At 51.7% G+C, this 13,607-nt stretch overlaps 1 protein-coding gene across 4 annotated transcripts in view; it reads left to right on the forward strand.

Annotated features, from left to right (window-relative positions):
- The window catches only part of Ksr1 (kinase suppressor of ras 1), a 143,803-nt gene that overhangs the window by 85,943 nt on the left and 44,253 nt on the right, over positions 1-13,607 (forward strand). Inside the window, exon 1 of one of the 4 annotated variants that reach the window (XM_076870136.1) lies at positions 4,429-4,614. The exons of the other annotated variants lie outside the window; for them this stretch is intronic. Coding sequence (XP_076726251.1) covers positions 4,495-4,614 — 120 coding nt within the window. The 5' untranslated portion in view covers positions 4,429-4,494. Of the gene's footprint in view, positions 1-4,428; positions 4,615-13,607 lie in introns of those variants that run through there. 4 annotated transcript variants of the gene reach the window in all.

The following is a 13,607-nucleotide window of genomic DNA, read 5'->3' on the forward strand; positions in this document are numbered from 1 at the left end:
TCCTTTTCCTTTCCATTCTTTCATTATACATCCATTGGTCACTTCCCTTGTGCCAGGTGCCCAGATTACTCACTGACGGCTGGGGGGTGGCACACACCTGTAGATGACCACGGCACAGAGCTGACTGATGGCCCCAAGGAAAGAAGGGATGAAATGCGGCAGGTCTGGAGCCGAGGGCCTCCTCCTGCACCCCCTCCTGTTCCTTCCGTGGCTCATTTGTTGAGTGTGCTGTTAGCACTGATGTGTGCCAGGCACTGTTCTAGGCACTGAACTCCTGTCCCCATGGAGCCTGCATACAGCACTCTGTCCAGTTGATGAAGTCACTAATTTTTCTGATTCTGAACCAAAGTACCCTCTTTGAAGCTTCTGAGGTGGAGGAGCCGCTTGTTTCTAGAAATAGGAAAAGTCCTGAGCACCAGCGTGGTCCTTGCCCAAACTGCTCCGTGGTTTGGGGATGGTTAATTAGCCCCCCTCTCCACTCCTTGCATTTCCTGGCTGCTGAGTCCCATGCACAGAAGCACCTGGGGGCAAGGATCTGGCTTTTTTTCACTGTGACTCATTCTCCGTTCTGGCATGTACGAGGTGTGCTTGTTGAGTGCTTGGTTTTCGTCACTGTGACCCAAACACCGGATCCAGAACAACTTAAAGGAGAAAATGTTTATTTTGAGCTCACAGTTTCAGAGGTTCGGTCCATGGTCGGCCGACTCCATGGCTCCGAGCCCGAGGCAAGGTGTAGCATCATGGCAGAAGGGACAGCAGAGGAGAGCTGCTCAGGTCACAGAATCTGGGAGCAGAGAGAGAGAGAGTGAGGAACCGGGGGCAAAATATAAGCCCCAAGGACATGCCCCCAATGACCCACCTCCTCCAGCCCATGCCCCACATACCTACAGTTACCACCCAGTTAGTCCAGTCTAATGATCAGTCCATCAAATGGATTAATCCACTGGTTAGCTTAGAGTACTGAGCCAACTCCGGGCCACCTCCTCTGGCTTCTAAGCTGATAGCTCATGTTTGCCCCCCCGCCCACCCTTCTTGGGACCACCTCATAGGCAACATTGCTCTGCAACAGATCTGACGAGCCAGATTATATTGGGAAATTTTTTATGTCAACACTGTTCTGTTTGAATTATTAGAAAGCAAAAGTCTCTTTTTTCATCAACTTTCTTTTTTTTTTTTAAAAAAAAAATAGCTGCACCTAAATTCCGAGGTCCCCTGTTCCCAGCAGGAAGACTTTTGGACAGGAAGCAGGGTTGGAAAGCAAGATTGCTGTGAGCGTGACCTCTGTAAGTAGATGGCTCAGGTCCTGGCCTTGGGAGGCAGATGAAATCCTCGCCTGCTGTTTGCCAGCAGTGTGACCTTGGACAAGTCCCTTACCCTCTCTGCGCCTGGTTTCTCCTCCAGCAGTTGTTCTAGCTAGACATTTAGGAGTCATTTCTGATGCCGTCTACTTCCTCCACCCCAAATTCAAATGGACTACCAAATCCTGCCGGCTGGATTTCCCAACCCATGTCCCAAATCCATCTGAGTCTCTTTTTTGTCCCCTCCACCTCCTCTGTTGATCCAGACACTGCTTGGAGCTGATCACCCTACATCATTGTCCCCCATGACTTTTCCCTTCCCTGTGTTTTCATTCTTCATGAATTAAGAGTGATTTTTCTTAGAAGCCAAATCCAGTTAATCTCACTTTTCTGAGTTAACCTGCTTTACTGGTGTCTTACTGCGCTCAGCGTGAAGTACAGACCTGTCCCTGGTGTCCTGGAGACCCTGAGGACTTGGGGTCTTCCTCCTCCTCCCCCATCTCCTCCTCTCCTCACTCTGCCTCTGACCGCAGAACCAGTCAGGCTGTTTCCTGTCTCAGCTCAGGGCCTTTGTACATTCTGTTTCCTCCTGGAAATTCCAGCTCTAGCCTCAGAGCTCATCCCCTCATCCTCTGCAGGGGCACCGAGGTCAGCTCTTTAGAGAGGCCCCATGTCTAAAATTAGACGCCTCTCACAGCCACCACTTTCTTGTAGTGTGTTCTTTCCATTTTATCACCTATTTGCAGATCTCAATTACATATTTTAGTTAGTGTAAAAAATAATTTTTTTTATTCTGTGGTTTTTATCACCATGTGAGTTCCCTAAGGCAAAAGACTGTTTGGGTCACTGTTGTGCCCCCCCAGAGCTGAGTGAAGTGCTCACACTTGGTAGTTGGTGAGTCCTCATTGGACAAAATAAGCACTTACATAGTAAAACTTCATATTTTCCTCCTCAGTCAAAACTTTTCCATAGCAAGTTCAAGTACCACTGAACTTAAGACAGAGAGTTTGATGAGCTTAGATAACTCAAGTTATCTGGCTGTAGGGTTGGGACAGTGCTGTTAACACGTGGCTTTGGATAGTCCACCCCACGTGGCAGGCACGAAGGGCACAGCAGCCCGGCCTCACTTCCTTCCACTGTAATAGTGCCTATCCACAAAGAGCTGCTGTCCCCAGATCTGTAGCTGCCAAATCCCAGGGAGGTCTCTGATTGGCTTGACTCTGGTCACATGAGCATACTGTAACCCATGAGAAAGACTCTAGATGTCTTAAAGGGCTCGGCCTTGGTGGAGAGGACTGAAGGCTCAGGGCCACCTGCACTCAGAAGTAGGTTCTTAGAGGAAATGACAGAAGGAAGGACAGAAGGAGGGGGCATGGAGACTCACTCAGATGCTGCTGGATGCAACGGCGCATGCCTGTAATCCCAGTGACTCGGGAGGCTGAGGCAGGAGGATTGCAAGTTCAAGGCCAGTCTAGGCAACTTAATGAGACACTGTCTCAAAAAGGGCTGGGGATGTGGCTTAGTCGTAAAACACCCCTGGGTTTAATCCCAGGACTATAGAATTTTAAAAATTGATATTAAAAAATCTCAGATGCAATAATAGCTGCTACTGTGGCTTTGCGGCACCCTGTCCCAACCATGTCCATAGCGGAGGGTCACCTGGGAATCTTGGGTGACAACTGTGTCTCCCTTCTCCCATCAGTGAGCAAAACTCCTGTGTCTGGGGAGGGGCCCAGGGTCCCTGGTTCAGAGACGTCTGTGGAGGGCCCTACAGCTCTCGGGATGGCTTCTGTGGAGATCTAGAACTTGATAGGGGAGCCCATCCCCAGGTTTTGTTTTTAATAATATTTTTAATTTTCCTTACTTGAAAATAATCTTTATTTTAGAAAATAGAGAAGAGCAAAGAAAATAAGACTACTGTGGTGCTACTCAGAGACAATCATTGGTTATTGACGTCTTAGGTTGTTTTCTTAGCATCCAGGAATTCACACATATGCTCACGTTCAAGAATGTGAAAAGTGTAGATAAGAATAATAGCAGCTGTTTTTTGACAGTTTACCTCATAATATTACTACTCAGAGAGGAAAAAAAAAACACTATAAACACGGCACATTGCCTTTATTGGAAATGTTTTTTCCTTCCTCTACTGTAGTTTCTTCATGAATTTATGCTATAATTATTTAGTGACTGCTCCCAGGGTGCCCAGGACGGAGCTGTGAGGGTCCCTCGGGGTCCCATTCAGTCCTCCCTAGAACCCTCATGAGGTGGCGCTGTCATCTTCAGTGTGCGATAGAGGTAGAGAAACTGAAGCGACATGTCACTTACCTGAGGTCACCTAGATGGTAAGAGGTGGAGCCAGCAAGTCTGGCTGTGAATACGAGTCATTTTCTTCCTATTTTCTCTCCCCCAATCCTCGTGAATAGGACCATGTGCACATTCCCTCTCTAATGCTGGAGAGATTTTCCTTTTTAATTTTATTTTTAAAATGAATTTTAAAGTCGGTTTTCTAAATCAAACTCATGTTCATTGTAGGAAAAATCCAAAAAATTCACAGAAGCTTGAAAAAGAAAACGAGATCCCTACCCAACCCTGCCAGGCACGGCCCACCAGCGCCTCACTCTCTTGACATTTCTTTTCTGGTTCACAGAAAGGCATGGTCACCGTTTCCGGGGTGCCCTGCTGGCACCTGGAGGGCTGAGGGTGCTCTTCACGGCCGTCTTGTGTGCTGTCCAGGGCACGCTGCAGGTCACAGGGTGCTTCCTGTGGGTGTTCAAACCACCCAGCCCTGACTATGGGAGAGGCTGCGGGGGGCCTGGTTGGCAGCTGGAACTCATGTGGAGGTGGGGGTACCCCAGATGACTCACTGGGAGGAAGAAGATGACAGTGTTCCTCGTTGACTCAGGCCCTTCTACTTTTTTGGAGGGAGGTGGCAAGGCAGGGAAAACCTCTCCATCTGGGTCCCAGCAGCCCGGGTCCCAGCCCCCTGCTGTGAGGCCGCCAGGGCCTGCCTCACACCCAGCACCTGCTCCGGGAGGTATGTGCTGACTCCCCAGCTCCCAGGCACAGACTATTTTTGGCTGCAATGACTGTTCACTATAGTCACGAAAACACAACCCCCCCTCCCTGCCTTGCTCTTCCCCGGGACACAGCACTGGGGGCCGGGGCTGCACAGGACCCTGAACTCGGCCCCCTCACAATGCATTGTCTGTGGAGCTGGGTGATGGCCAAGGCGTCCAGGGGCACGGCAGCCCCACCGCCCGTCTTGCTGCGAGAAGCCCCAGGCCTGAGCCAGCCTGCGCTGGAGGAGGGTTGTGAGGTAGGCACTGGGGTCCAGCTTCCCCCAAATACCCACCATGGGGTCTTGTGGCTGGACTTTGAATCCTTGCTTTGCCAACTGGCTGTGGAACGTGTTTGGGCCATCCTGCATCGTAGGGGACAAGTAGACTTTCCCCTTATCTCGTTCCCTGGCTTATGATATGGTGACGGGGGAGCAATCCAAATCTTCCTAAAGCAGCCCTCTCCCCCACTGCTCCTAGTGAATTGCTTTTGATGTTTTTTTCATGCTTCTAGTTGAAATAGGTTACACACTTGTTTGGGGCCTGCTGTGTTCAGAGAGCACAGGAGCCACAGCTGTGGAGCTGAGCGGCCCTGCCTCCCTGGCTGACCAGGCCAGGGGGACAAACGGCATGCTGTGCATGTTGCCCTTGGGGCAACTGGACCTGGGTCCCAATCCAGGCCCTGTCACTTACTCGCCATGTCTTCAGGTGACTTAATCTCCCTGAACCTCAGTTTCTTGGCTACCAAGCAGTTGTGCCCAGGCCACTTTTCGAGTGGCAGTAGTACCAGTAGTTATTATTTGCATGATTAGATGGATTGAAAAAATATTTTTAAAAATCTGAGTAAGAAGCAGAATGTCCCATCCCAGTGGGGGTCTCGGGTCTGCTCTCGGAATCTGGATGTTGCAAGGTAGCTGGTGACACGGGGTTTGGCATCTGTGTACCCTGTCACCAGAGGGTGGATGGGTAGGGCGGAAAAGGACATGGAGTTGGGGTTTTCTGTCTGTCGCTCATCTGCTGAGCCACCCAGATGCTAGGGTCTTGTCAGGCTCTGTTAGGGACAGCCCAGGACCTCATTGCCTCTGGATTGCATAGGGCTCCGGGCCCACGAGGCAGGCGTGTGGCTTGGCATGTCCCAGGCAGCAGCTGCTTTGGGCGGTGATTCTCAGACAGGCCTCGGAATCTTCCCTGGCTTCCTGGTTCCATTTGTTCAGAACACCTGGAGGAAGGAGACCGTTACATCTGGGTGGGGAACGTCTCCCTGGCTCTTGGTTGGGTTCCTGGCAAGGGCGTGGGGATCCTGGACCTGGCCCTGGTGCTGTTGTTCTGGGTGACCGAGGTGGGTCCCCTCCCTCTCTCGGGGCCCTGGTTTTCTCCTCAATAAAATGGACATTGGACTAGATTTTTTCAGAGGAACCCTTTGACATCTGCCTTTGATTTGGGCCAGTGGTTTCTTCTCGACCTCTGGGGTATCCACTGACCCCCATTTTATGCCCGCAGAATCTGGGAGCTATGGCAATGGCCTCCTGGCTTGGGTCCTGGCCACCTGCTCCGAGGCTCCGTCGGGCTCTCTTGGCTTTGAGGCCAGTGCTCCTGTGGGGCGGGAGTGGTTTTCATCGTTTCTGGAAAAGTACAGAGAGGACTACCGACCTCCTGAATCTCCTGAGAGATCTGGGTTCCTGGTGGACACCTGTGGGGGACACAATGCAGGCTTGTCTGCAGGCAGAGAGCCTGGTTCTCAGGTCTCAGCCCTGTGCTCCCTTCCTTCCGTCCAGCCCTTCCCACTCCTGGACAGACAAACCCCTCAGAGGACCGACCTCACTTGCTGAACACTGGACCTGGCTCTCTGGTGGAGGGGTCTGATTTGGCTCCTGCAAGACTGAGATTGGGGCCAGGCCTGTGACCTGAGCCTGTTTGCCATTGTGGGCGCGCTGGCACAGCTGGCCCCACTGGCTGGATCCAGAGCTCTCGCCCTGCAGCTCTGGAGGAGGCAGTAGGTAGAAGACGGGGCTCCGGGGCTGTTTTTAATGGTGAGTTTGAATGGGGGAGAATTGGAAGGGGGAGATATTGGGGACCAGTGAGAAATAACCTTGGCCGGAGACATGGCCACACCTATTTATTTCTGTCAGGGCCTTACTTGACCCTCAAGAGAGCCGGGGTTCCCCTGTAGAGCTACATTTCAAGCCAAATCTTCCCCTTAAAACCTGTGTGTGGGATTGCTGGCCCTCCAATTTGCTGGCGACAATCTCAGATTCCCCTTTCCTTCAAGGAGAAGTGTCCTAGTGGACTGGGACAGTGTAGGTTCAGCTGCTGTCTGTCACCCTGCTATTCTGTTGCATCAGAAAGGGAGTCAGGGATAGCTCCGGGGACAGGGAGCCACTGTTGTGGAGCAGACAGGGTGGGGAGGGACCTCTGAGCCCGGGGGCCTGCTCTACCCCAGCCCCTCTCCAGCACCCTATTCTGTCCAAGAAGGGACTTTCCCATTTGCCAGTTCCCAGAAGCCAAGTGTCACCCAAGTTGTTAATGTCACTCTTTGGCTGCAGGCTGACCATCTCACCAGGACCCCGGTCTTCCTTTTGAATTTTTCAAAGTATGTTTTTAGGGCTGGGGATATAGCTCAGTTGGTAGAGTGCTTGCCTCGCACGCACAAGGCCCTAGGTTCCAATCCCCAGCATCACACACACACACATACACACACACACACAAGAACTGTTTTAAAAATTTTACAGTAACCCCCCAAAATAAACAAACAAAATTTTTTGGAGTATCTCATTTTTGTCTTGAGCCTTACTGAGGGGTTTTGTGGATAATAGTGTTTCTTTCAATTTTATATCTGCAGTCATGCTCCGTCTGGGGAAGCCCTCCCGCCTCCTCCCTCTATTTTGGGAGGAACCTGGAGATGTGGGGAATCATCAGCCCCCCACGCTGGGGTGGGTGTGTGTCTGTGTGTGTGTGTGTGTGTGTGTGTGTGTGTATGCGCACGCATGCTCCTCTCATGCTAGATGTGTCTGGCCATTTTCAAATGGTAGCCAAGACAAGCAGTTTTACAAGTATGTGTCGATGACACAGGTGACAGGTTTGGGCTGCCTAGGTGGCAGCTATGGGGCTGGGTAGGAGCCTGTCCTGGGTGTTCTTCCTGCTGGGTGCCCTGGAGGTGGCAGGGGGCACGGTGGGGAAGGGTCAGTGAAGCCCGGGACCCCTTGTGGTTGGTGGATGTTTCTTGAGGCACTGAGTGACCCGGTACATCCAGGGCCGAAGAGCTATGGCCTGTGGGCCAGATTTTGTTTTTCTGTACACTAGGAGTGTTTTTCATATTTTTGACTGGCAGTGGAAAAAGCAAAAGAAGAATATTTTGTAACACATGAAATGATATGAAATTCAAGTTTCAGTGTCCCTGAATGTCACGGGAACATGGCCACACCTGTTTATTCACATGTTGTCTTTGGCTGTTTGGTTGTAACCATGGCAAAGAGGAAGAATGGGCCTTTCTGTGTCAGTCAGGGGGCTGGGAGGCAGCCCCAAGACAAGCTTTCCAGGAGGCGACAGTGGCCCTGGAGGGAAGGTGGTGGCTTGGGACAGCTGGCAGCTGGAGATCTGCCCCAGGCTGAGCTGGAAAGCACCAGCCCCCACCAAAGACCAGGAGAGGAACTGTGGGCAGCTCCGAGGCAGCTGGGAAACAGGGTGAGGGGGTCCATGGAGAGAAGGCCTCTGGGGAGCCCCTGCAGCTGCTGTCAACCCCACTGCTGGACGAGCTGACCCTAACTGGCCCTGGTTAGGGCAGCGTGGAGTTAGAGAAGCCAGGTGTGTCCTATGAAGCCAGTGGCTATAGAGGCACTCTGCCCTGAGAGTCCACTTCATGGAGCCAGACAGTGGCACCAGGCATGCCTCAGCCTCACCCATCATGCTGTATGGCCTCGGGCAAGTTACCCACCCTCTCTGACATACATACCTCAGGCTATTTTGAAGATTGCACTTGCTGATCTTTAACAGTTCTAACAGTGCCTGGCGCCTAGAAGGTGCATAATCAAAGCTCAGCACGGCCCCTTTCTTCACCCCTCTCTCTCCTCCCCTTGTCCTGCATCCCTCTATCCTTGCTGCTGTGCCATCTGTCTGAGACTTCCAGTCCCAGCTGTGGGTAGTGTAGGCCATACAGCATGACGCCTGGAGATAGCCAGGCCATGGAGGTGCCCATGCAACAGGGCTCCCACGCTGGGGCACCTGTTCTCCAGCTTGGGCGAGGCTGGGGTTGGTGAAGGAATGTGGCCCAGCCCCAGGACACAGCCCTGCCCTGCCAGACCCTTTCTACCCTGGGCTACCTCTGCCAGACTGCAGGCCCCAGACTGATGCCCTGCAAGTAGACCCTACTCCTGCGAGTTCTGATTCGGCTGGTCAGAGATGGGGCCAGGGCAACTAGGGTTCTTTTTAAAAAAATCTTTCAGGAAATTCCAGGGTGCAGCCAGGGCTAAGGGTCACTGTTCTTTCCTAGTGAAACCCACTCATTGTGTAAATCAGAAAACCAAAGCCCAGGGAGAGGCAGGGTGGTGTCCAAGGCGGGGGGGCCAGGGGTGGTCCAAGCCTGGCTCTTTTCCCTGCCATGCTGGCCGATGGGCAGTGGGTGGACCGCTGGGCCTCCTGGGGGTGAGATGGTGAGGAAACTGGGCCCAGAACTGTCCCCAGACAAAGCCAGTGTCCCCAAACTTGCTGCTGATCTCTGTGGAAAACCCTAAAGGCAGCCCACTCAGCCTCTCCTTTACCTTCCAGAATATCTGATCGTTATCATCCAGGTCTCCTCCTCCTCCTCCTTCCTCAGTGCCAGGGGTGGGAGCAGGCAGAAGGAACATCTGCCAGGTGCCCCCTTGTCCCCCTCAGAAACAGCCCTTCCTCTCTGCCTTCTCCTTCCCCGGCCCTAGACAGAGGCACAGGCTCCCTGTGGTCGCCCGTGGGACTCCCTCACTGTGGTGACCAGTTCCTGGGGACCAGTTAAGGGTCTTGGCCCTTTAATTCTTAATTCTTCAACAGACAAGGAGGCTGGGGGATGCACTGCCCACAGCACAGGGGTCCAGGTGCCAAATGGTCCCCAGAGCAGCACCCGTGGACGCGGAGCCCTCACCCTGCTGGCTTATGTGACCAGAAGCACACAGTGTGGATCTGCGCCTTGCCTTCCCTCTCCCGGCTCCCCTCAGTTCTGGCTTGAACTGTGACCTGTCTCTGTGACCCACACCCAGGCAGTAAGGCCCCTGGCACCACAGGGACCCACAGTGAACATGGACGGCTCCTGGTGCCAGTCGGCACAGGTTTCTAAGTATAGACTCCAGTCTGCCCCGTGGCTGCTGGTAAGTCCCGGGATACCATCTGATACCCAGGGTGGCCTGTGACACCAGCTGCCACCAGCTGCTGAGGGGAGGGGCCGCCGTGTTTGGCCCAACCCATCCCCACTGTGGAGAACAGAGACCAGCAGTCTCTTATGGCTTGGCTTAATTGTCACAGAAAGGGGGGACCTCCGTGCTCCACTGGCTCCGCTCTCTATCTCTATCAGAAAGAAGAACTCAAGACCAGCTACCGGAAAACACTGACTGTGGTTGAGAGAAAGAGGCAGAGCGAAGCCAGGGAGGCTGGGCTGCTCCCCCCGCTCCTGTGCTCCCAGACAAACCCTGAGGCACGTAGGGGCCAGGGCTTCCCCCAGTGGCTGGACACCTGAGCCTTTTCCTCTTGGTTTCTACTTCCAGTTTCTTCTTTAGACAGAAAGAAGGTGGGCACTGGTTCTTTTGGAAGTAGTATGGACTCCCACCCTCAGCTCCTCCTGAACGCCAGGGCTTTGAAATGACCCAGTATCTTCTGTGAGCTTTCAGGCAGGGGGCGGATGTCCTCCCGGGGTTCAGGGCCTTTTGGTGGCTAAAGGACCCCCCAGTCTGGAGAGGGTTGCTGAGTGGCTTCACCTGTGAGCGCACCTTCAGTTGGAAAGCCAGGCTGATCCCAAGCTCACCTTCGGCTAGAGGATCTCCAGAGAGGCAGACCTGGCTGTGCCTGTCACTATGGGGTGTAAGGTCTGGGGAGTTGATTCAGGGCACAGTTGAGCCACGATGCCAGGGGGCCACTCCTGAGGGTGGGGTTGCTCAGAGACTGGGCTAGCAGGCAGTTAGGAGGTGCTTCTTCTTCATGGGCTGGTTCCCCTGGTTCAAGCATGGCTGCCGGCCCTGTGTACTTTCCACTCTGGATTAACTTTATGTCCCCAATCAGTCCTAGGCGTCAGGTGGCCTTCCAAGTGCAGTTTCCAGGGTGGGTGGCTCACCATGAAGCCTGGCAACCCAGTATACCTGCTGCCGGGCGAGGTCACAGATTACACCGATTCTCAGAAGACATCTCATTCTTCCTATGGGGTCTCCAGACTCAGGCCTGGTGGCTCTCTGTAACCCATGGTCATGTGACTTGTATTGTCTGCACTGATTTGAATCAGTTGCCATCACGTAAAAATCAACCATTCAAACATAAAAATTCAGATTTCTTTAATGCTGTAAGGTCTGGCACCCCACCACGGCCTCTTGTCCCTCCAACACTTGAGCAAAGGCAAGGGTAGGTTTCTCATGAGCATTGCTGTTGCAGCTGGTCACAGCACAGAGCGCCTGCATCTCCTTAAAAAGATAGATCCAGGGACCGTGCACGTTCCTGCTGGCCCCATTTCTGCCCAGGGACTGGGACCAAGGCGTGTGGGTTTCTGATCCTTATGGTACCAAGTGACTGGTTGCTGACAGTGGCCAACTCCATTGACTGCGCTTTCTAAGGAGAGCAGCGATGTCCCCGCTCCAATTTAATCATCCAGCTGCAGGGAGGAGGGATTGGACAGTGGAACAGTCACTCAGAAATAATGCTACTGCTCTTCAGTGTAGATGGTGAGCTGAGCACTCTGATTTCATTGATGAGGGAAGGTGTAGTTCAAACCCCAGGAAGCATCAAAAGTCTAAGGGCCCCGCCTGGGAGAGGCAGAGCAGCGCCCATTAAGGAGGGTCTTAGGTGGCCATTTTCCCCGGCACCCCTGCCTGCCCCCCAGTGAATTGGAGCAAAAAGTGGAGGCCAGGGAGGGAAAGAAACGGTCACCCTTTGCCTTATTTGAAGAGAGAAGACTGACCCCCAAATCCTCAGGGGAGTGACAGACATTTTCCAGCTAACTTGAAACTACAGGGAAATATTTTTCTTATATATATATTTTTTATATTTTGAAGAAATGGATTTGAACACATTGTCTTTTTGTGAGTGGGAAGGGTTGGAGATTGGACCCAGAGATGCTTTAACACTGAAGTACATTTCCAGTTCTTTTTATTTTGAGACAGGGTCTTGCTAATTGCCCAGACTGGTCTCAACCTTGTGATCCTCCTGCCTCAGCTTCCTGGGTCGCTGGGATTACAGGTGCATGCCACTGTGCCTGCCTTCTATATCTCTTTTTGAATCAACTTGCATAAAGGGCAAAGAAACAGTCCATTTTATAATGTAGTTCTTTTGAAAAGTGGGTAGAAATTAATTGCTTCAATTTACTTTGAAAAAAATAATTTCCTCAAAGAGGGAACTACTGCATCCCAAGGCTTCAATTATCCAAGCCTGGGATAATTGAAGGAGCTCTGGGATGTGGCACGCCTGGGCTTCAGGTCTGGCCCCGCCATCTACTAAGTCGCACGAGGTCTCAGTCAAATGGACTGAGCGGCAGCATCTTGCTGAATGGGTTAGAGTGGGGGTAGTGTACACAAAGTGCTGGGCAGACTGTGTGGCAAGTCGTTTTTAGTAATGGATTTAATTATTTTATTTGACAAATTGAAACTTGGTACAGGCTAGGCAGGAGGGGAATAAAAAGGCAAAAAAAAAAATCCCTGTTTGCATTTTAGTTAGGTTGCAGTTTGTTCCTGGGCTCGGTTCCCTTAAGCAGATCTCTCATTTTCCAGAAAGTTTCTGAGTCCGTATAGCCCTGGAGAAAATGCACGTTTGTCCTCCTTGGCGTGCATGGGCCTGTGCCTGCGTGTGGGTGTTTGTGGGTAACAGGTGGAGGACAGCCCATCCTGTGCAGGGTGGAAGGTTGCCTCGTGCAGGTGTGTTAGGCTGAAGGTCACTGCTGATCTTGCCTGATGATATTGCCAAGTTGGTTTTCATGGCCAGATGCAGAGGGAAAAGATGTCAGAACTGTGTTATGATGAAGAAGAGGTGCTGGGGGAGATAAAGGAAGGCAGTGGTGGAGTGGAAGCTTCTGGGTCGTTATTTAATCACCTGCCCCATCTGTGCTGTCCTGAGATGGATGCGTCCACGCGTGGCTTTTGGTTTTATCATCTGAAAGGATTTCTGACAACCAGGGGTTTTTATCCCACTGAAGATGTACTTCTTGGTTCTGTTCCATGTCTGTTTCTCCTTGGCTGAGAGTCTTGCCACAGCTTTGGCCAGGCACAAAGACAACCAGCATAGTGCTATGGGGGGAAGGAGCAGGGCAGACCCATGCTGTGGCCCTCAGGCTCCCCCGGATCCTCATCAGGCTCAGTTTGACACTTGGGTCTGAGATTTACAGTACCTTGAATAGACTAACAGTGAAATTACTCTTTTAAAATAAAATTAGAGGGCTGGGGATATAGCTCAGTTGGTAGCGTGCTTCCCTCGAATGCACAAGGCCCTGGGTTCAATCCCCAATACCACCAAAAAGAACAGTCTAAAATAAAATTAGAGCCAGGTGCCATGGCACACACCTGTAATTCCAGCGGCTCAGGAGGCTGAGGCAGGAGGATCACAAGTTCAAAGCCAGCCTCAGCCAAAGCTAGGCACTAAGCAACTCAGTGAGACCCCGTCTCTAAGTAAAATACAAAATATGACTGGGGATGTGGCTCAGTGGTTGAGTGCCCCTGAGTTCAATCCCCAGTATCAAAAAAATAAGTAAAATAAAATTAGAAGCTGGGCATAGTGGCATACCTGTAATCCCAGTGCCATGGAAGGCTGAGGCAGGAGGATCACGAGTTCAAAGCCAGCCTCAGCACCATAACAAGGCCCTCAGCAATTTTATGAGAATCTGTCTCTAAATAAAAATACAAAAAATGGCTGAGGTCATGGCTCAGTGGTTAAGTGCCATTGGGTTCAATCCATGGTATCAAAAATAAAATAAAATTAAGACACAACTTGCTAAAAAAAAAGTCATTGAAAATCAACTTAAATTCTCAAGAGCTATGACATTTATAGGATCATTTGCTATAAAGTATCTGGCCTTCCCTGTTATAGAAAATCTAAAAAATAA

Source organism: Callospermophilus lateralis, chromosome 11 (genome assembly GCF_048772815.1).
Source record: "Callospermophilus lateralis isolate mCalLat2 chromosome 11, mCalLat2.hap1, whole genome shotgun sequence".
Taxonomy (NCBI): Eukaryota; Metazoa; Chordata; class Mammalia; order Rodentia; family Sciuridae; genus Callospermophilus; species Callospermophilus lateralis.